General features: G+C 37.0%; 1 protein-coding gene across 1 annotated transcript in view; it reads left to right on the top strand.

Annotated features, from left to right (window-relative positions):
- Nucleotides 1-1,094: 1,094 nt before the first annotated feature.
- The window catches only part of LOC108676646, a 51,078-nt gene continuing 28,988 nt past the window's right edge, over nucleotides 1,095-23,184 (top strand). Inside the window, exons 1-4 of the mRNA XM_047884604.1 lie at nucleotides 1,095-1,362; nucleotides 8,219-8,351; nucleotides 17,930-18,134; nucleotides 19,963-20,353. Coding sequence (XP_047740560.1) covers nucleotides 1,257-1,362; nucleotides 8,219-8,351; nucleotides 17,930-18,134; nucleotides 19,963-20,353 — 835 coding nt within the window. The 5' untranslated portion in view covers nucleotides 1,095-1,256. The remainder of the gene's footprint in view (nucleotides 1,363-8,218; nucleotides 8,352-17,929; nucleotides 18,135-19,962; nucleotides 20,354-23,184) is intronic.

The raw sequence follows: 23,184 nt of genomic DNA, 5'->3' as shown, positions 1-23,184 counted from the left end.
AGAATGAAATGCGTTCTTCTTTGTGGCACTTCAATTAACTGCCTTGTCGGATTCATCCAGAAAAAAACTAAATCAAGACTCTCACGTTCAAAATTAATCCTGTCCGGAAAAAAAAACCTTCGTTTGTTTCGTTGTGTATTTTCTTTTAGTTCATTCTCGTGTAGCTGTGTTGGTAAAATTTTTACATTTTATGGTCAGTAATCACCAATGAAATAACGTTCAAAAAGAAATTTCTAACTTTTGTTTAAATACACGTGTGTATGATTTAGAACATTTTTGCTTATGGTTCGTTTCCACTCACCTCGAGGGTACAATCAACGTCGAAATAATTCGCCGTTTGGTAAATATAATTTCAATAAGCTTGAATCGATTAGAAGCCGTTCATGCTAAGGGTTTATATATAAGCCTTTTGCAGGACTGTTGAGGAAAATTGCGCAAGCCCATTTTCATTAACTGTGCTGCAAAAAAAAAATCAGCGTAATCTTTCGCCTGTAATAATCGCTGAAAAGTATGTGCTGAAGTGGGTAAATAGTGGAGTGGGCGCTGAATAATAATTCATTTCTCCTATTATAATAATCTTCCTCCTAATATAATTTTAAATAATGTATTCGTTCCTGCAAAATATTAAAATTATAAAAGTTATTGTGTAGTTATTTTTAGCGCATTTTCTCATTTATGAAAAAATGCACTATTGTGCTCGCCATGTCAGTCTGTCTGTCCGTCCGTGACTTCACGTTTTCGTCGACGAGAAAATGCGCTCTCTGTCACTCACTGCAGTGAGTACTGAGTTATATTTTTTATGTATTTGATGTAAAATTAGATCTGAAAGGCCCATTTGTTGCAAATATTGAAGACTGCTTGAAACGGTGGTCTTGCTCACACGTTTTCTATTTTGTATGAGACAATAATGATTTTCTGTTGATTTTTGCAGGTTGATTAACGGCAGCTATTGTCTAGGTGATAAAATATCCTGATTAGATTTTTTCGTAAACTGTAGAAAGTGTTTAGTTAATTTTAAAATCTCAAAATTTCTCAACTTGTTTATTGTCGATTAGACCAAATGCAGTAAGCAGATTTGAAAAAAGACAGACTAACATTATTAATACAGGGACGGCCGACATACGGCCAGTGAAAATACGACTATGATTTTTATCAAGAGGGTCCTCTAGAGAGTAAAAAGAACTTGGTTCTCTAGAGAGCAACAATTTCTTCTTACTTCTGTCACCGCAAGACTTCCTCCATCTAAGCTAATAAAAATGAAGAAAAAACATTTTTTCCAAGCTCTACTTGTACATTTGTTGTTGCTGAGCTTCTTGGACACGACGGCTGCATCAGAGCATCAGCTTCTCGGCCTTGAGAACAGTGAGTATAGTAATAAAAACTTTTAATTTATTGTTAAAGTCATAATTTATATGCCACTTACATTCAAGAACGTAACTTTGTCAGGTAATCGAAATGTGAATTAATAAAATAGGAAATTAATACGAATTATCATTAGAGGAATGGTTTCTGAACAGACAACCTTCCTTTAGCCCATTTATTTTGCTCTGTTGTTGAGCTCGGTCGTTCAGCTTAGTTGTTTTGCTAAATTGATTGGCTCAATTATTTGGATCTGTTGTTAAGCTCTGTTCATTAATTGATCCTGTTGTTTAGTTCAGTTGTTTATCTCTGTTGTTATTGCTGATGTTCATCCGGCCCGGTCACATCTGGAAGCCCGCGTCGCAAGAGAAGGCAACCTCTGATGCGCGGGGTCTGAAGTTGTTTGACTGAAATTATGCCGTTTGACTGAAATTATGTTTTTATAATGTGCCCACGCATAGCTCCGAGCACTCGAGCTGGAGTTGTCTACCGGTGTGCCTGGCTGTGGGGGCACAAGTTTTTTTTTAGGTGCTGTCCAGCGATGTGGGGGAGTGCTGGGCAGTATTGGCAAAAATTTCTTACTGAAAAATGTTTAGGTTCTGATTGCGACCACGGATGGTGATGTGCTGGTTCGAGGTCAAGCTGGAAAGATTGGGTGAGGCAGAGAGGGAAGCTTGGGCAGACGGCTGGGCGACTGCTGATGAGCCGGTGGTGCACAGGTGAGCCGAATACATAGGGACGAGGTGCACGCTGGTCTATCTGCAGCGCGGGCGCTCCTTCCAAACGGTAGCAAAGCGTGTAGAGCCAGTTGTTGGTGTGATGTTTAAGCGTTGGGAGCAAGGATTACTTGAGGTAGAACCAGCACCTGCCGCTATTGCACAGGACGGATACCAATTTTTGCACAGGACGGATCCCTTTCAAGCGCGAGAAGATGTTATGCGCATGTTGCAGGTGGGACACAAAGTGATAGGACCCAGGTTTGGCTCGATGTCACCACCGCGCAGGATGAGGAGGAACTTGGCTGCCAGATCATCAAGTCCCCTATCAGAAAAAGCCGTTGGTCCAAGACTACCGGGTAGCGTCTCCCAGGACGCATGACTCAAGGATGTCACTCCTCCCCGGCTCCCCTGAGGCCAAATAGGAGCGCTGAAGCCCTCCCGGAGAGGTCTCGTCTCGACGTTGACGCGTTCTCAATGGCTTTGTTGTTTAGCTCAGTTGCTTTGTTCTGTTGTTTGGTTCTGCATTTTAGGTCGGTTGTTTGGCTCAGTAGTATGGCTCTGTTGTTTAGCTCAGTTGTTTTGTTCTGTTGTTTAGTTCTGCATTTCAGGCCGGTTGTTTTGCTCCGTTGTTTCGCTCTGTTGTTTGGTTCGAGAGTTCAGCACTGTACTTTGGCTCTTTATTTTGGCTCTGTTGTTAAACTCTGTTGTTAAGCTCAGAAGCTTGGCTCTGTATTCTGGTTCTGTTCAATCATTCCGTTTTTTTTTTTTTGCTCAGTAGTTTGGCTCTATATTTTGTCTCTGTTGATTGGCTCTGTATTTTAGCTCTGTTGATTGGCTCTGATGCTTGGCTCTGTATTTTGTCTCATGGCTCTGTTGTCTGGCTCTGTATTCGTCGCTGTAGTTTGGCTCTGTATTTTGTCTCTGTTTGGCTCTATAATTTGTCTCTTGGCTCTGTTGTTTGGTTCTGTATTTTGTCTCTGTTGTTTGGCTCCGCTGTTGTTGTTGTACTCGGAGGGATGCTCCAGCAGAGTTAAATGCTATGTCAGCTCCCAGCACACGCATTTCAGTAATGAATTCTCTCCATCGAATATCTGAATAATCTTTGAAGCGACCAATCCATCAATAGGCTTTGAAATGCATAGCAATTCCAGTATTATATAATAATTGATAATTTTTTTAAGTGGGGGAAATATTGAATGTCAAACGCTAATTGAGAAATTATATCGTGTAGAGTTTTCCTATACGAGGACAACTGTTAAACTTAATTTTTTTTAACAATTATTGAGTGGAACTAAAACTGTTTTTTCGCAGAAACACTCGCCATAACAACCAGCAAGTTTTTAAAGTAAACTTCAGCATCTAAAGACTGATTTAATTGTTTCTTCATATTCGATCGTAATTCCTATCGCTGTTCAACACAGTGCGTCAGGCCTGTACCAGGATCTTACTTACATGAGAAGAATAAAAACTAATGATAACCTGGAGCAGATTTCGACAAGTGCACCACTCATTTTGCGTCAAAATTTCTTGTAAAACTGTACAACAACCAACAATACACATGTATCGTTACAGTCTATGGAGTACTTTACTGCCTTGCATTTACTCAGTACACTTACACAATACTCAGTCCAGGTTACATTTCTCGTAGCATTATGACTGTCATATCGCTCATATTCTTCCATATTTTTAAGGTATACTATTTTCCAAGATCCACTCATGTAGTTAATATAACATATTCAGACCTAATTCCATAGCACAGTAATAATCTATCTTTTCTGACCAACAACGAAAACGTGTCATTTTCGATTTATCAACGGTTTCTCTCTGTGAAGGAAGGGCAAAGGCATCAAAGATAAGTTTTATTCGTACCGTCGTTTATCTTTCACTTCGTCTCCGTTTGATGGTCGGGCACTCCTTCAGAGCGACCGTAAATCTCGCAATTTACGGTGCGATCGCGCGTACACGTGCTGGAAGAATAAAGGCAAAATACACTGTCATGGTATTGCTCGGGGAAAAATTGCTGCAAAACTCACAATTTAGCGTTAAAAATCTTCATTTTTAAATCAAACGAGAGGGCATGGAATAAAGTCGTGTGCGCGTGTGTGTTATACTATTTTTGGAAAGCTGCTGGTTTGCACTAGAAAAGGAATTTATCTATTTAAATTACGTAACAAATCTTTTCAAGGGATAATATGGAAAAATCTTTTTTTCGAGGGATGATAATTCCATGATATAAACCATACGACTGCAGTAAATTTTTTATCTAGACTAGCTCACCATGCCAGTTTATGAATTCTAAGCTTGTTCTGCGAAGCGTTTCTTTAATAGTTTTACCACTTCGACTTCACAATCGATTAAATTCAAATTCATTTCTTAGTACAAGTACAACTGACTATGAAATGCAATTTATTCCTCGAGATGAATTATTAAGTGCCTTCATTTTTTTATTATTTCATGCCTTCACGTCAACGAAGTGTTTATTTCGGGTTATTAAAATCCAGTTCATTGTCGCAGCCTTGACGAATAAATTAGTTATGTGCCCAAAATTCACCATTTAAATAAGATTTCAACCGACAGCCCCCGTAGATAAATGCACGTGAATATATTGCACCAGCGCAACGCATTCATTTAAATGTATCCCTATTACAGACGAGAGCCGAATAAGGGCCGAGTAACCATCAAACGTTCGTCTATAAGCGTTTCTAATTTTTAACGAAGCCCATCAAATGGACCGTCAATACTGAACTTGTTGAACCGATGGCGCCATAACAGCTGAAGTGGAGTTGGATCCTCGGCAATAATTAAAACGTCAACATATGTCCATCATAAGCGTAATATTTTCTCCAAAATTTGGTCGGAAATCATGTTCTGCTGAACAGCAGCACGTTTATATATGGTACACTTTCAAACAAAATGGCTTCCGGTATAATACCTAATAATGTTACATGATCATTTTAGCATAGTGATTTTTATTTAAAGAATTAATTCAGTTCACGAAGAAAGCATTCACGGCAAAGAAATTATTGTCACTGACATAGCCACATCTAAATCAACACATACGAAAGAATTCATTTTTCGTTGGCGAGAGGACGAATTTATTTCTCACAGCTAAAAAATGCACGGAATTTTATATAACCGTTGCAAACACGAGAGGTAAATATTTTTGGTTGCTGAATTAAAATCACACACTGATAACGTCTTCAGTATATTGGAAACCGTTGTTTTCAAGCATCGGAGTATTTCGGTCGAGTAAAAAGAAGAAAGATTTATGCGTTGAGAAGGGAAGTCAGTGTGGAGTATAAAAAGAGTTTGGATTATTCAGAATAGGAATATTTTTTCGTGGCGGCAACGTCAATCAAACAGAACCTACACTAAAAGGAACAGCAGTCGAGCGAACTTTGATTAGAATACAAACTCCTACTTTTTCATACTAGCACTATTGAAATTAAACCATCAGTTAAATATAAACATCTCAGGAAGCCCCAAATAACCTCCTGAATTCAAAGACGTCCTAAATTATTAATCCGATTTTATTTGCCGAATAATCTATGAACGTCCAGTATTTTAATTGTGCCTGTTATTCAGCTATCTGTGCGTTTATTGTATATTTAAAATACATGAAAAGAAACTTGATCATCATGGTAACTGCATTTTCATTTAAATCTTAATTGCATATATCTCTCAAAATGAAATTTTTTTTAAACGTACCCTAATTTGTAGCTTAAACTGCAAGCGTGTCTTCAAAATAATTCCAGTAAAAGATCCGAGATTTATCAAATTAATGTTTCATAATTTTCACGCAAAACCACCCATGGTTAGTCTTGGCCATCTAATTTAATAATTAGTTTTGTATCTCCCATGATTTGATATAGTATCCTCCAATAGACAGCCCATAATCAAAACAAATAAATAAACTACTTCATTATTCCAGTCAGTTATTCCGTCTATTGCTCGCTCCTGGTACAGCAATGATCTCTAACACGGGCACCGAATAATGGCCCAGTATTTTAACTTACCATTGAACCGAAACTTCAGGCTGCAAGTTTCAGCCGCTTTACCCGAGCTGAAATATGAGAGTTTGGATAGAGGAAATTCCAACCGTGCTGCCTCATCGGCCCGATGAAAAAAGTTTAGAACCGAAGCTACTCCCAGAATAACCAATGGCTTGCTTTGATCGCAATCACTCTGCTTCAGAATCCCAGCATAGCCTTTGACTCCGTACCTAGAAGCTGGGGTCAAAGAAGCCTTTGTAGCGATCAATCAGCTCCTTAATCCCATAATGTAATATTTTTCACTTGCTACATCATTACGTGTCTATATTTTGTGATCTTCGCTGAACTGGCAATCATATAGATTATATCTAATTTTCCAAGGGTTGGAATGGAGGGAGGAACGCTGTCAACTAACATCGAACGCTGTTTATTGATCGAGATTCCACTAAATTGAGTTAAATTAAATTATTATTGAACTTAGGCATGACTTAGCACTAGGTTCGTGCAAAAAGTTAATTTTGTGTTTAAAATCGTGATCATGAAAAAAATCAAAAGTGGCAATTTCAAAAGGTCACGTACATTGTCACGTATTGGTATTGTTATATTCCGATGTATAAAAAATTGGTCGCTTTCGGAATTTTGGTAAAATTATCGGAGGAATTACTCATGGCCTATCGATAAATTTCTCGATGAAAATTATGTTTACTACATAAAATGTTAATTTTTTATTCCATTTCCATTTAGAACACTTAATGATAAATATATTCTAGGAGTTATGAAATATAACAAATTTAGATTCCAAAATTGTTTCCTTTGAAATATTGATGAATATATATTTGAAATATATATGATTCATCATAAGTTCTGTACTTAAAGAATACAAGAATAATCAATTGACCGAATGTAAAAAAGGGAAGTTTGAAAACCGAGTGCGAAATAAATCGGATAAATTAAATAAAAAGCTATTGATTAAAAATTCAAGTTTATAAAGATTCCGATTAAACGACTAGCATGAAAAGAATTTCCTTCAACAACAGGCAACGACTCAAAGATACATAAATCCGAAGGATCCGAGGTGTAGCTTAAAATCTTAAATTGCTCCAAGACCCAAGACCGTTGCATTTTTGGTATGAAGACACATGGCTGAATGGGGCGGATGGGTAAGCAGATTCTTAGAACGATAGCTCCTCCTTCGGTGAAAGACCAATCTGATGTAGAAGTTACGACACGTTATTCCAGCGTACAGCGATTCCAGCGTTCGCTTAGAGCATAAATTTGCTCATTCGCCGAAAAGACTTAATTTAGCACGAATGCCTTCCATATAACCGAGTGAGAAACAAATGTTAATAACATATCATTCATAGAATCGTATATTTGTTGGACAGAGTTACCGATGTTAAGATTTATCCAGACAACAGGTCTTCAACGTAGATTTTATACGTACTTTTTATTATTTTATATAAAAGTAAGATGTATATTTTCTACAGGTCCTCTATGTATATCTATATATGTATATTACTACAGGTCCACTATGTATATCTATATATGAATATCTCCTACAGGTCCGCTATGTATATCTACACATGTATATTTACCACAGGTCCGTTTTGTATATCTATGTATATTTTACTACAGGTCCACTATGCATATCTAAATATGAATATCTCCTACAAGTCCGCCATGTATATCTACACATGTATACTTTATTACAGGTCCCCTATGTATATCTACACATGTATATTTACCACAGGTCCGTTTTGTATATCTATGTATATTTTACTACAGGTCCACTATGTATATCTAAATATGAATATCTCCTACAAGTCCGCCATGTATATCTACACATGTATACTTTATTACAGGTCCCCTATGTATATCTGGTGTGGGTCTCCAACATCGCGCGAGTGAGTGTCTCATTATGAGCCTCTCTCATGTGGTTCTTCGGTCCTCCGGTCTGGAGGTGGCATGTTAGGCACTTCCTATCAAGAGCCTAATTCGCCGAATCGAGAAAAATAATAAGAAAATTGTCAATAAGAAATACTCTTTGGTCTTCAATGAAACCTTTATATTTACTGCATACACGCTATGTATATTTATGTATATTCTATTACATATCCTCCATGTATATCCATATATATTTTACTACAGGTCCCCTGACGGAGGTGACGGCGGTGGTGGGGGGCGACGCTTCCCTGCCCTGCCCCATCCACCCCCACCCCCCCGACGACGCCCCCATCATGGTTCTGTTCTACCGCGGGGGCGGGGGCACGCCTATATATACGTACGTTCTGGTATACGTTCAACTATGATTATATATAGTAATTAAGATAACTCCTTATCTGAGAATAGTAACAATTATAGGAATCAAAATAATTATAATAGCAATAAAAAGTAATTCTTATTCATTAATTCATTATTATTTATATTATGGCATATTATAATTATTATATCTTTATCTCTATATTAGCTAAATTATATATTATCGTTGTAGTTATTTCGTGTAGAGTGAGTGATGAACAAAATTATCCTCATGACAACTAAGTGAAGAATTTTGTCCCGCGTGTTGAGTCATTTGTTACAATGTGATAATTGAATGAGGCTGAATAATTGAATCTTGGGTGCCTAATCGATATGTAAGAATCTATCAAGCCATTCTACATTATATGCTTAAATTATAAAAAAAAAAATAAAATAAATGAGATTTCGGAATCATTTTCGTGAATCATATCCCCTGCAGGTTATGATTTACGATGAAAAGTTATTCACTAATATTTATTTTTTAACCAAAACCCCTCTCTCTCATCTCCATTTTAAGTTTCAAAATCAATTTGAATACATGTACTAGAAAAGATATTCCAAATTTTTAATTTAAGAAGCAAATTTACTACTTCAGAATTGCATTAAAATTTGATTTGGAATTCAACGCATTTTTTTGCAATGCATTATCGTTACATATATAATGTCAGGTCTCGGTAATATTCCGACTCGTTCGGTATCCTGGATACGAGCTGGCTATGTATATTAAGGCCCCAGACATCAAAGAGGGGAAGAAACCTCGTGAATTTCATCATACGGAATGATCATCATGCATGATGATGATCCTGCCGAGTGATGATCAAGAGTAACCGTGATGCATTAATGAAACTCTAAATATTTATTGTAATTCGTTTCTGTCAATACTGAAGAAAATAATTTTGTAGAGGCATGATTAGATGTTCAAGATACAATCAAGATTGTCATATTAATAAACATCTTTATTTGCAAGTTAGAATTAAATCATAATAATGAAACATGTAAGGAACCACCGTTTGTCTACCTCGGCTTTATTGATTTCACTGTTTAGTTTAAGTTGTATTTACTTGGTATTTTAGTGTCAGAACTTAGTTAGGTCTAAAAAATTCACTTATTAGGTTCATGGGTCAGTTGGTTAGGGACCTTGATAGAGAAACCATCTGAATCCAAAAAGATTCGCTTAGTTTCTTGTGTCTAAATGATCTCTTATTTGTGCTATTTTGTTCGTATAAATGTTATCCATTTAAATGTCATTTATTTTCACAATATACCTTCTACAAACCGTAAGTCATGGATCCACCGTTTAAGATCCTGCCAAATTTGTGCGTCCGAGAAAAAAGTCTCAAAAAGACATGAAAAACGGGAAGTTTTTTTTTTACAAAGGCTGAGAAAAAGTGATGTGTTCTTTCACCCGCCTGCGAGCGTCAGCTTCAAGTGTCATTACCAAGCAGGTAGACTTTTCAGTAAGCTTTATTTAATCTTTACTACTATTTTACTCTTATTTTACTCCTATTTTACTCCTATTTTACTCCTATTTTACTCCTTTTTTACTCCTATTTTACTCCTATTTTACTCCTATTCTACTCCTAATTTACTCCAATTTTACTCCAATTTTACTCCTATTTTACTCCTATTTTACTCATTACCCAAATTTTACTATTCACTCTTATTTAACTTTTTACCCTTATATAACTTTGTACCCTTATATTTTTCATTACGCTTTTAACTAATTTAACTTTATTTTTTAACCTTAAATTAATTATACGTGATAAATAGTAATAGTTTATAAAACAACAAATTTACGTTAATAATACTGAAGTATGAGCAAAAATCCCTCGTTGCAATCAATTCTAAATCATTATGCTATTGCTTCTAATTATTCTAATTTATTCACCAATAACATAAAAAACTGCGTGAAGTAAATTTTTTAATTCGCGACTTCGAATCCTCCCCTTTGATCAGTAATAAAAGAAGTTGTTAATGAACACATCTTTGTACTGCACTAGTCCACTTCATTTCTCATAAAAAATTATGAGCATAATATGTACAATTGCTGATAAATTACCGTATCGTATTGTGTGAAGTTGACAAAATATATCACACTATGTACAGAATATTGACATACTATGCCAGCTGCTGATGATGCACTGGAGAAGGAGAGGTGCATGGGGAAGTGAATCTAGCTGATAATAATAAATTGATGAGAGAGATCTCTCAATTCTAAAATTATAAATTGAAAGATCTCTAATCTCTCAGTTTTTTAGAGATTAGGAAAGCTACTTCGACTGTGTGACTTTCATGACATGTGCTGTAAATTCTCGGTCCGTAATTATGATTAATGTCTTGTCGTGCTTCTCAATTATGTTTTTTTTTACAATACGCCTCGGTTTTCTGGCTTCTTTTTTTATTTGATCCATGGAGCAAAATGGCGCTAAGTTCTTTATTATTTTCAAGGCCCTGCAAGCATTGAGACAAAATATCTTAAGTTCCTAGTGCGTTTGTGAGTTATTGCATCATATCTCACCTCCTATACGCCAAGCTATTGCGAATTACCCACCAAAATCTGCCCATTGTTCACTGCTAGACTCGATATAATGTCATTATGAAATTACTCTTCTGATATACAGCAGACGAAACTATAGCAAAGACATTTCTTGACGCAATATTTTGCTATATTTATCATTATATGGATGATTGTGGTATTCTTATCATTATATAAATAATTGTGGTATATTAATCATTATTTAATTGATTGTTGTATTTTCATCTTTATATTAATGATTGAGGTAAATTATTCATTATATAAATTATTGCGGTATATTCTTTTTTTTTCCAAATGATTGTGATACATGCAGCATTATATAGATTATTCAGATGAATTTATGCTGAAAAGACTAGAACGGACCGCTTCATAAAACATGGATAGAATTCAGACTTGACTCGAGAATCCTCTTTCGTCGTAAACGATAAAACTAAGATGAAATGTAGCACAATAAAAAATCAATTCATATTAAATTTTAACACATAAATTCGATTTTCACACGATTAATTCGCTAACATTTTTTCATTATTTAATCCGCTAAAACAGGATGCAATGATGAGATCAATATTTCTACAAACAGTCTATCTTGGATGAAAATTATTATTTAATATATATATATATTATTAATTATTGCTTTTAAATTCCTTGAAAGAAATATCAGTATATACGCTACTAAAACACTAAATTTATTTCTTTAACAATAGTTTTACTTTCATAACTTACATAACAATAGTGTAGTTATGTACCTCCACTGTCTCTTATAATCTGCCGTTACGTCTCTTTCTATAACGATCTCGAGTCTCCGTAACAAAGCTCTATCTGTCATCGAATAATTCATTTACCAATCTTCTCTTTCGGTGTGTGCTCATGTTAATGTCTGTACAGCGTCAAGACATTAAGCAGTTTGTCAGATCTTCTGCTCTGCAATCTTGATGCGAGGCTTAGCAAGGTTAAGTTGAGTAATGCCACGTCGCGCTGTTGAAGTTGAAACAAAGCCCCGACCTCAACATTGCGTAGGCAAGATCTACTTCATGTGACGCCCCTCATGTGACGCCCCTCATGTGATATATCGTCACTTTTACGTGGATGATATACCATCACTTTGGCGTGAAGCATCTATCGCCATTTTGTCGTGTATGATATATCGTCACATTTTCCCAAATTAATGTAGTCAAATATTCTTTGAACATAATTTCATGTATCCCATTTGAAATAGCAACTAAGGGAAAGGACGCGTAAAAATTCTACGTTGAGCTCTCTCATTGTCAAAATAACAGATGCTGCTACTGCTGAGTTGGCAACAACAGTAACGGTACCGTTTAAGGCTGCATCAATGTTGTTGCAATTGCAAAGTTTGTAATTGTTCATGTGCAAAGGAAATATAGATTTTACCTTAAATGGATTCACGGATTTATTCACTGAAAAAAATCATCCATATGTTAATTTTTTTATTCGCGCCAATGGTGAAACATAATTATCTTAATTTGATAAATGAAGCCCTCTAGTCTAATCTGATTAAATTTCTGTGGTAGTGATAATAGCCTGCAATCAATTATTCAACAAAAGATCGAGTCTGGACTATGACCAGCACTTGCACTTTTGACCAGCACTTTCAGCACTTTTCCATTCATGCGCCAGTTCCAATCATTACCTGTTGCAGCCGGTAAATGTAGAGTCGAGGCTGTAGGACCGATCACCTTTTTCAGCCAGTAGATGTAGGTAGAGTCGAGGTCGTAGATGTGAGTCGGTAGATGTAGAGTCATAAAACCGATCACCTATTTCAGCAAGTAGATGGACGTAGATTCGGGGTCGTAGATGTGATCACCTATTTTAATCTTCGAGTCGAAAAAATTGTATTAATTAATTGAAGTTACTTTCTGGAACAGTATATTAACTGACAGGGTTTACTGTTAATGAAGTGGACGGGCATGACTTTTATTCAAATGAAAATAACAGACTTTCTGTGAATGATCAGTTGTTTGCCTGACGTGACAGTAATCGAACTAATAAGCAGTCTAAACTGGCACTAGAGAACTGTAAGTAGAATATATTGTCTTCACAATCCTGCATGAGAAACTAACGTATATTTTTCTGTCCTGAATACCGGTCGCATAAGATAGAAGAAGAAAGCCAGCTATTGTCCCAAACATTTAAGGCATTAATCATAATAAGAACTAAAATTAACAAATTGTAATCATTAACAACTAAAATTCTCGTACAGTGGCATGCCATATACTGACATGCAATACAGTGTCATATCATTACCAAGTATGTACTTTTGGCATGTCATACAGAGGCATACCATTACCAGTCAAAGTTGCGTGCAGTGGCATGTCAAACCAACTACTGAAGCGTGATGTGGCATTTCATACAGGGACATGTCATTACCAACAAAAGTTGCGAACAGTGGCATACTTTGCAGAGCCATAACATTACCAACATGATAAGTATCTGCAAAACTTTCTAAACTTTCGCCGTTGTTGTGGAGCCATGATCTGCAATCGAACTCTTGATACTTACAAACCAGAGTAAATGTTACTGGCCATATTAAATGATGTGAACAGCTAATAAAATAATAACCATAAGTATTTCTTAATCACTCGGCCTTCAGAGAACGAAGGCGAAAAAATTCCTGGTGAATTTACAATACGAGATTTGATTAAGGAAAGTTAATGACTTTTCTCAAGTTTTCGGCAATGTGAATTCAACTCTGAAAATCTCTAAAGTAAAGGTGAAAAATAACTTGTTTCTGCGTATTTTTTTTATTTCATCGTCAATTTAGAGCGTGGTGTTTTTGCATCAATTGTTGTTCCGAATATAAATTATGTGACGCACTCAAAAAGTACACTGCATAGTCTTCTACGTTAGGTTTATGAACAAATTGATTGACTAGTGGTATTACTTTTAGATTTTTTACTCTAAAATTTAGTTCATCGCGATTTCTTGTCATAAGCATGTAATTGACGATTATGAAATTAATATCCATCATGGTTTCGGACCTTCAATCAGTCCAACGTATTCCAAGTTACTTTTTCTGGTGAACGTGACCATTATTGCCACCTGTTTTTTGCGTTATCATTGTAAATAATTATCGACTGTAAAGTTGTTCATTAATTAAGTCCTCTGTTTAATGCAGTAATTGAAAAATAATAATAATTCAACCCACCCCGTTAACCTCAAGGACGAAGTTAACATCGTATTTAAGTTTAGATACTAGAGTGGCTATATTACTGCAATTAGAGGGCTAATGAATGACGGCTGAATCCGGTAAATTTATCTCCTATAATTACGTGCAATTCCTACCTGACGTAGTAAACAAAATGAAATTGTGCGGTTTGTGGTCAGCTCGCAAAAAGCGCCCTCATTTTACGGCCTGGCAGTCGGAAACTTTTAATTGCTGACTGTGAGGAAGGGAGAAACGCTTCCCGTCTTCCGAATAGCTGATAATTAACCAAGGATAAGAGATGAAAATAATTTGTATGCCATCAAGAGATATTGAAATTGAATAACATTTGTTAGTTTGAGACTTATTAGCGGTTGAGGAAGAGAAGATGAGATATTTTTACGATGTAAAAAATGAAGGTCTGTAGAAGAAATGTTGCTTTTACGAAATTATCCTACATTTTTGTACAAAACATGCATCGTATTGGTGCTAAAATTGGAAGAAGTAGAAACTGTTTGTTAAAAGTCTTTATCTATTATAAAAAAATCATAAGTGTGTCTTGGATGTAGTGTGAATAAGTGTGTCCATGACTATATTTCCGTGTCACATGCATCAGCAACTTTATATATTATTTAGCTATAGACACAAAAGTATAGGCGAAGAGGCGTTATGCCAGTCTCGTCCCGAGACGATGAACGGCTCGTCACTCACAGAGATTATGACACATGGAGTGATATTTCCTGAGCAGCCGCTTTATAAGGCTGCTCAGGTGGAGGGAGGCAGGGAACTGTCTATTTATATTGCGCAATTTTCTGAACTGAATTTACTTCCCATTCTTTCTAGCGTATTTTCTCATTTATGAAAAAAAGGCGCTATTGCGCTCTTCATGTCCGTTCGACCGTCTGTCTGTCCGTGACTTCTCGAACAGACGGACGAGAAAATGCGCTCTCTGTCACTCACTGCAGTGAGTACTGAGTTACTTTTTTTTCTGTTCCCTGCCGGAGCCTCAGATTTCAGTTTTCAACGTATAATAACTAAGTTGTGTTCTCTTGCTTGCATTGTTAAGTCTTTGAAATCTAGTGATAAGGTGACTCGTTTCTCACGCTTACCTTGATAAGAAAAATAAGCTTCTTTTCATGAAAACTGACAATGGTATGAATCACTTTCCAACTCGTTGAAAAAAGGTTACAAATTAGCTTTTGAGAGTCACTTGACTGCCCAGAAATCCAGTAGATTTTCATATATTTTAATACCAGATTCAGTCCAACGTTTAAACTTCATATATAGTGTCATGATTTTGATCTTTAAAAATGTGTTGCCGATAACAACCTGGTATATTAGTTTGATTTCATCTAATGTCAAGCTCAACCTTCATTTTAAGAATCGTCATTTCTCATGGAAGTCGAGTTCGAAGTCCTGGCACGTGCCTCGCTTGCTCAAATAAAGCTCACTGCACAAAGTTAGGTTTCATGTCCGGCCAGCGCAATGTATAAAGATTCGGGATGACACTTTTCATTTCGATACACCGACTCCGGAGGCTCAGAGTTGGCCGCAATCCCGAGCAATATCGCTGTCTCTGCCATTACCTTTACTCTGCTGGCTGAAGAATGCAAGGGACAAGTGTCCTTGTGGTGGACAAAAAATCTAAAGGTCGTAATGCAACGGAGAAGGAAGGAAGTTGGGTCCAAAAAATACTAGAGATCTTGCTGGTATGGGAAGACTTTCCAAAAGATGTTACCTAAGGACAAAGGTCTATTCAGCAGGGAAAGAGCTCTCAAGAAAGCGCTGCTTCGGAAAATTATACTATCCATCTCATGGAGTTTGAGACCAGAGAAGCACTTGTGGACTTCACCGTTGCAGCTAATATTGCTTTATGACTTTTATAAATATAACCTCGATCGCTAGTGTAATAATACATTGAAACATTGTTCGCAAGTTATAGCAATAAAATTATAGCTCAGGATAGCGAAAAAATGCTAGAAAGTTTAAAAAAATTGGTGTTAAAGTTGGAAATCGCCGCTGCACTATTGATGGCGGATAATGTTTACTGAAAAAAGTATTCAGTGAACTGAGAAGCGAAATTTTCTTCCTTTACTTTTCAGCAAAAAGGAAAGACGCGTCGGACTCAAGTACCGAGATCGAGAGCTTAAAACTCTACAAAATTTTACGTGGATTGGATGTTGTGTGCTAACGGGTAATTTTTTCTGTTTTATGTTGAAAAGCTTCAGTATTTGACTCTAAATTGACCCTGGCAAACAAAAACGTGGTTGGAAGTAGATGCCTCTTAGTTTAATTTGATAGGAATATGGCAACCGATGCAATTTATGCAAAAGATTATATTTTTTACATAAAAATCCAAGCTTTACATCACATCAAGTAATTAATCCGTGTCAAATAATTGATGTAACCTCCATCAGCCCAGAAATATGTTCCACGTATCTATAGGTACTTAGAGTAAGTGGTTAATATCTAATTGAAACTAAATAGAAGAGTTTGAGAAATAAAAAAAAAATTTATTGGGCTGACGCATTTATAGAATTTGAAATATTTTTCATCAGTTAATTGAGCTAAAATTCTCTATTAACTTTATCGCAAGGAAGCCATATTATTCCACATCGCATAAGCAAACACGTTTGTTTTATAGAAAAGACATGCATGATTTTTATCAGATATTTTAACCGATCTTCAAATTACGTTATTCATAGAAAAATTTTCCGATAAAAAATATTCAATTTTTTTTCCTGCAATGATGACTGACTTCTAAAATGAAATTTTTCGTTGAATCTTGAGTTTTTGCTGTACAATCTGGGCATTTATCTACAATTGGAGGGCATCTTCTTTGCACTGACAAAACTTGAAACGTAAAGCCTTTTGTCCCTTTTTTTCTCTCCATAAATAGTCATTTGACTTCAAAACATTAATTTTAAATTTATATTTTAAATCTTTGACACGGAATAGTCAGGTGCGATGCGCTGGTGGTTTCAAAGCTAAATACATCGCTGCTTTGATCTGCAGCAATTTAACTGATCAAACGCGGCAGCGAATGAATTATACAGCAATAAATGGCTCTATATCGCTGCTCATTCAGCTTACCAGGCTCAAGAAACGCTCTGGGCACTGCATTATATACGATTTTTCGAGAGAGTCCGAGAGATTGATCGCTACACTGATGCCAGTTTTATTAGATAGTATTTTTTAACATCCAGTCATGTTGTAAAATTGTTTGCGCGCGTCGAGAGCAATCAAATGAAGATAATAAATTTCCCATTTTAGTATTCCTTGGCTTAAGCAGGTGAATGGTAAAAAATGCCGAACTGATGATATTTAATTTAATAATAATTAATACAGTATAAGAGTTAATTTTTTTAACTTATTACTTGTTGTACCGGAATTCGTACCAATTATTACTAGCTAACTTTAAGACTGATTATGGGGCATTTAGCCGCTTTATACACAGCTCTAAATTCTATTATTTAGCAAGTATGACACTCCTGTGAACTGGTATAGGCGTCAAATTTTGCAGGCATTTCCCACTACTCAGCTGCAAACTAAAAATTAACCCATTTAGCTGCTTACAATTCAATTAAACGATTATTATATCCTTGCTTACTTCTGAAACTCATTAAATATTTAGTTAAGTCCTACATTTACTGCATAGCTATTTTGTTCAGTATTATATGTAGTAATATTTTATTAATTAAGGAATGTGTTATTTTGGTTATTTTTCTTCGGTTTAAAAGGTGTTCTATATAATTAATATAAACATATATATTATATAAGATATAAATATTACATAGGTGTTCTATATAATATATAATATTTTTCTTCTGTATAAAAGGAGTTCTGGATATTTTTGTCTCAGTGTGGACGGACGGTCGACTCCTCTGCCCCACGCGCACCACTGGCAGGACAGCTCCCTCCTCAACTCAGGCGCTCACTTCAACACGGCCAAGGAGGGACCCGCCTTGGTGCTGCGGGCGGTTAGGCGGACCGATCAAGGGCTGTACCGCTGCCGCGTCGACTTCAGAAGATCTCGCTCACGAAACTTTCGGATGAAACTCGACATTGTGGGTGAGTTAGATGCAGGAGTTGCGAGGGTCTTGAGAAATTAATTAATCGTGGTCAATTCGGTTGGAATTTAAAACAGATTTGAAGTAAATTAATCGTTATTAAGTTGGGGGAAGTTTATATAAAATGACCCGAATAAATGAAACGTTACTAATTTAACGAAAGTTTTAAAAGACTTTAAATAAATGACACGTGATCAACTCGGTGGAACTTTAAAACGACTCGAAATAAATGAATTGTGATTAACTCGTAGGAAATTTAAAAAGTCCTAAACATGTATAGCTTAAATTGTTTCCCGAATTCATAAATCAAATGAAACGATGAAATACAGTGGATTTCGCAGAAAAAATTTTGCCGGCAGCTTATTATTTAATTTAATTGTTTCTGATAAACGATTCATATGTCGGTAATGAAGATGTTGACCATTTATTAAATCCCTGCTAATGACCATTTATTTAATGCAAAGGGCCAACAAAATCGTTGTTTCATAACGACCATTTAATTAGCATCCATAATATTATTGTTTGATAACGACCATTTATTTAATGCAACCATAATATCATTGCTTGATAACGACCATTTATTTATTGCATCCATAATATCATTGTTTGATGACGACATTTATTTAATGCAACCATAATATCATTGTTTGTGATCGATCTATTTAATGCATTCAAATCCCATAATCTGATTGTTAAAGACATATATAAAATGCATCATCTATATCACGGGGAATGCGAAGACAAACTTGCCTACACCGTCAGCGAAAGGAAGCAGTTTGTGGAAGTCTCGATCTCAGACATTTTTACGTCTTTTGGGCATCATACATCAAAAACCAAAGCCCTGAACGCCATAATTCTCATGTTTGATCTAGTTCTTGTAAATGTTGGGTGGGTCATCCATGGCCACTAGCCAGCCAGTAGTTGGCCGTCTATGATTAGCCAACAATTTCCTATTCGACGAGGCTCGTAAATCTGAAATGTTTGGAAACCATCAGAAGGATTCGCTTGCAAACTGGCCAGACTTTGTAGCACTGCTTGAACTGCTGAACTCTCAAGGCGATGAATACGGTGCGTTGAATTTCAATGTTCATAGAGGCTCAGCTTGTGCTTTGAAATGTTACTTAAAGAGAATATTGTCCAGGGTTCAATACATATCAGAAATACGAGCACATTCAGAGTACGATAAAAGAGTCGTAACTCTTGTTTCGTACATTCCGGACTTTTCATGCATTTCAAAGTGATTATATTTTATTTGATTATTGATATAAATATGATGCAAGACTATTGGAAATCTTCCTTTGAATTTAATGTAATATTTTAAATGCTTTTTGGAAGTTAAAACCATTGTGACAAAAGTTTCTGGTAAATTTACGGGCTTCATACAGATGCTTCGGGGGACGTAAGTTCGGAAGAATTCCATGCGGTTTTTGCAAACATAATTTCTGCTGTGCGAGCGTCGTCAGCCGATGCTCCGTCATTAACATTTTCACCGTGCTCCAAGAATTCACTGGCGTCACAGCTCATGATGTTATTGTTGCAGTGCGCACGCTGCTTAACATGCAGTGTGCCAGCGATCCGCTGCCGACGTCGTTACTTGAGGGAATTGTTGTAACCCGAATACTTTTCTGGTTGAATTTACCAACCGCTGCCTCACTGACCGTCTTGTTCCGGAGAACTTCAAATCAGCTTAAATTACGCCTCTATTGAAAAAACAGGCTTCGACGCTTCTGATCGCAAATCCAACCTGTCGATTTCGTCGAAATCTGATCGCATTTCCAACCTGTCTGTTTTGTCGTAACTCCTGGAACGCGTTGTGTCCCGACAGCTGAACAAACATCTTCAGCAGTCCGGTCTTGTGCCTTTCCTCCAGTCTGCATCCCGTCATCTCCACTCGACGGAAAAAGCTGTGCTGAAGGTGCTTCCAGAAAGTATGCGAGCAGTAGACCGCGACTCGGTTTTACAAGACTTGTCGGCCGCGTTTGACACGGCCGACCACGCCACTTTATTGCGCCGACTTGACGTATCTTTCGGCCTGCATGGCACAGTGCTGCGGTTGATCGAGTCCTATCTCAGCAATATATTCCAATGCGCTCGACGCGGGAACTCTTCTTCTACGCCATCGTTGGTCACTTGCGGCGTACCACAGGGATCAGTTATCGACCCAATCCTCTTCCTGTTATATACTGTCGACGTGTTGCGCATAATTGATTCACATGGTTTGAATAGGCATATGTTCGCAGACGACACCCAAAATTATAGTTACTGTGCACAGACTGACGCTGCAGTGTTGCAGGGCCGGATGTCTGTCTGCATGGATGCGTCGTCTCAGACTGAATGCGCTCCAACAGGCTCCAGCTCAATGCATAGTAAACCGACTTTATTTAGTTTGCGACCGCTCGGCGCCAATATCAGCTTCCGGCCAACCCTGTTCGTGTGGGCAACGAGTTCATCATGCTTGCGTCTTAGGAGGTTCACAACCTGGGAATTCTTCTGGACTCGGAATTTTCTATGAACAATCACATTCCCAAAGTCACCACCGCTTGTTTTGGCGCTCTACGACGAATACGTATCGTCAGCCGCTGTCTTTCGAGGCCGGTCCTCGAGGTCCTCGTGGTGGCGCTCAACCTGACCAGATTTGACTATGGTAATGCCACACTCTATGGACTTGCGACCACGACACTTAATAAATTGCAATCCGTAATGAACGCTGCTGAGCGAATCGTTGGCAATAAGCGAAAATTCGACCATGTGAAGCCGATATTGCGCGATCTTCACTGGCTGCGCATGCAGCAGCGCACTCAGTTTGAGGTCGCTGTTCTGACGTTCCGATGCCTTCACGGTCTGGCGCCTCCTTATCTCAAGGAATGTCTGCTACGCATGTCGGATCTGCCTTCTAGAAGACGACTGCGTTCGTCGTAAACAGCGGACCTCGTCGTCCATTTGCCGTTGTCGACAGAACGTTCCGCCAATACCTGGAACAGTCTGACTGCTTCCGTAACATCAGCTCCTTCGTTGCAGGTGTTTTGTCGACGCCTAAAGACGGAACCATTTCGTAGAGCCTATGAATCAAGTGCTTAGTTATTTTTATCAGTTTTAATCCTTTCTTGTTTCTATTCATTTTTCGCTTGCTATTAATTATTAAACATGAGTGTGACGTGCACTCGAAGTTCGTTTGAACCAGACGCTGCGATAACTTCTTCGTATAATAATAATAATCGTAATGATATACTATCACGTGTATGCCCTGCATCGAACGTGGTTGATTTTATTTGCATTTTGGCTAAATTGACAGAAACCTCAATATGAACAAACTCCGCCTTGATTATAAATACTTGTGGGCAGCAACTAAAACTCCAAGGCAATAGAATGATGATAGTGGTAGCTTGTAGAGGATGATGATCATCACTTAACCGCCAATACTAACATCACAGGAAACCTCGGGAACACAACCGAAAAACACGCTGTAATCTCGCTTTTTGGCATTTCAGTTATCTTATACGCTTCAATGTTATCATATGATACGAACTCGCTTCAGAGCGCGCAGAAGCATAGACCACAAACCTCTTGTGCATTTTATCTTGAAGCGCGCACGGTCCATGAATTTTTGAATTCGAATTTGGAAGCTGCGTGCATATTTGAAGTTCAGGCAAATATGAATCGTTGGTGGCGATTGGTACTCACAAGGCTTTGTTTTTTTGCGTTGATTTAACAAACGTTCCTCACAATTTATTTTCGACCCACTGGGCCAGCTTTGAAAAAATATTTACGCCATTTCCATGCAGGGCTTCCTGCTATTATAGAATTTGCATCTTGACTTGAAGGAAAATCTGAAGTCAAGAGTGAAGGATTTGATAAAACCGAGAGAAAACCTATGTGGAGCTAATTTTAGACAAAGGCTTTTAAAAAGACTGTTAACAGGATGAATTTGTAAAATTATGCAAACCGAATAAAACTAACAATAAAGGCTAAGGTTGCAATGCCTTTTTTACGTCAATTTAGGAATTTTAGAGTTTAATTACCAACACAAATAACAAAGTATAAGCCAATATTTGTACAGAAAAATAGAAGAAAAATTTACGTATGTGCCTAACAAAGGCGTGACTTGTCGCTTAAGGAATTTTGGATTTCATGTAAAAAGTGCTACTTTCTATTCAAAACAATTAAAAGCCATTTAGAATACTTATTGTTGTTACATTTGGTTCAAAGGACATACAATAAAAGCCTTAATTTATTGACAAGACGAGTAGCGAGTTGTTTATAGGTTGTGAGTGGATGTTGGGATATATCATATATCAGCACCCAGTCAGATTTCCATAACTATCTTATTTACTTATATTCCTGACTGGAGAGCAATCAAATTATTATATTATGACAATCAATTACGTCATTCTTCCAGAAATTTTTTAATTTCTTTTCCATAGTCATGAATAATGAACAATAATTATTAGTATGTTCATTTTCTAACGGGTTGGCGTGGCATAGACGAAAAACGACAGGTAAAACTTTGAAAAAGATTGACGTAATGGCTGGTCTGGAAAATCACGTCTATAATTCGTCTGGGGAGTCTGACGGTTAATGTCGTTCACAAATGGAAAAAATGCTTCATCGATCGCTCAACCCTGAGCGGACCGGAGTCAAAAGATCGCTCAACCCTGAGCGGACCGGAGTCAAAAGATCGCTCAGCCCTGACCGGACCGGAGGCAATTTTACCCACCCGACTCTTTTCCAGGCAACAGAAACATGCGACTTCTGTAATCATTAGTTTTTATACAATGATCAATAAAATGCAATTCTGTTTGATTATTTAAGCATACTTTTGGCATAGGACTAGTGAATATGCCTTAAATAATCAATAAATATATAACATTTCTCTGGAGCCTGGAATATATAAAATATACAAGGACGATATAAATCAATTCTCAATTGATCCATCTCGATCAGTGATAGCTTCTATTTACAGTTCTATTGCTAAAGGATTCTTGGTGCTTGATTCTTTTCATACATATAAGCAAAGGTACAACTGTAGAACGGAAGATTCATACGGGTA

Source organism: Hyalella azteca, unplaced genomic scaffold (assembly GCF_000764305.2).
Source record: "Hyalella azteca isolate HAZT.00-mixed unplaced genomic scaffold, Hazt_2.0.2 contig15697, whole genome shotgun sequence".
Classification (NCBI taxonomy): Eukaryota; Metazoa; Arthropoda; class Malacostraca; order Amphipoda; family Hyalellidae; genus Hyalella; species Hyalella azteca.
This window is presented reverse-complemented; position numbering and strand designations above follow the sequence as displayed.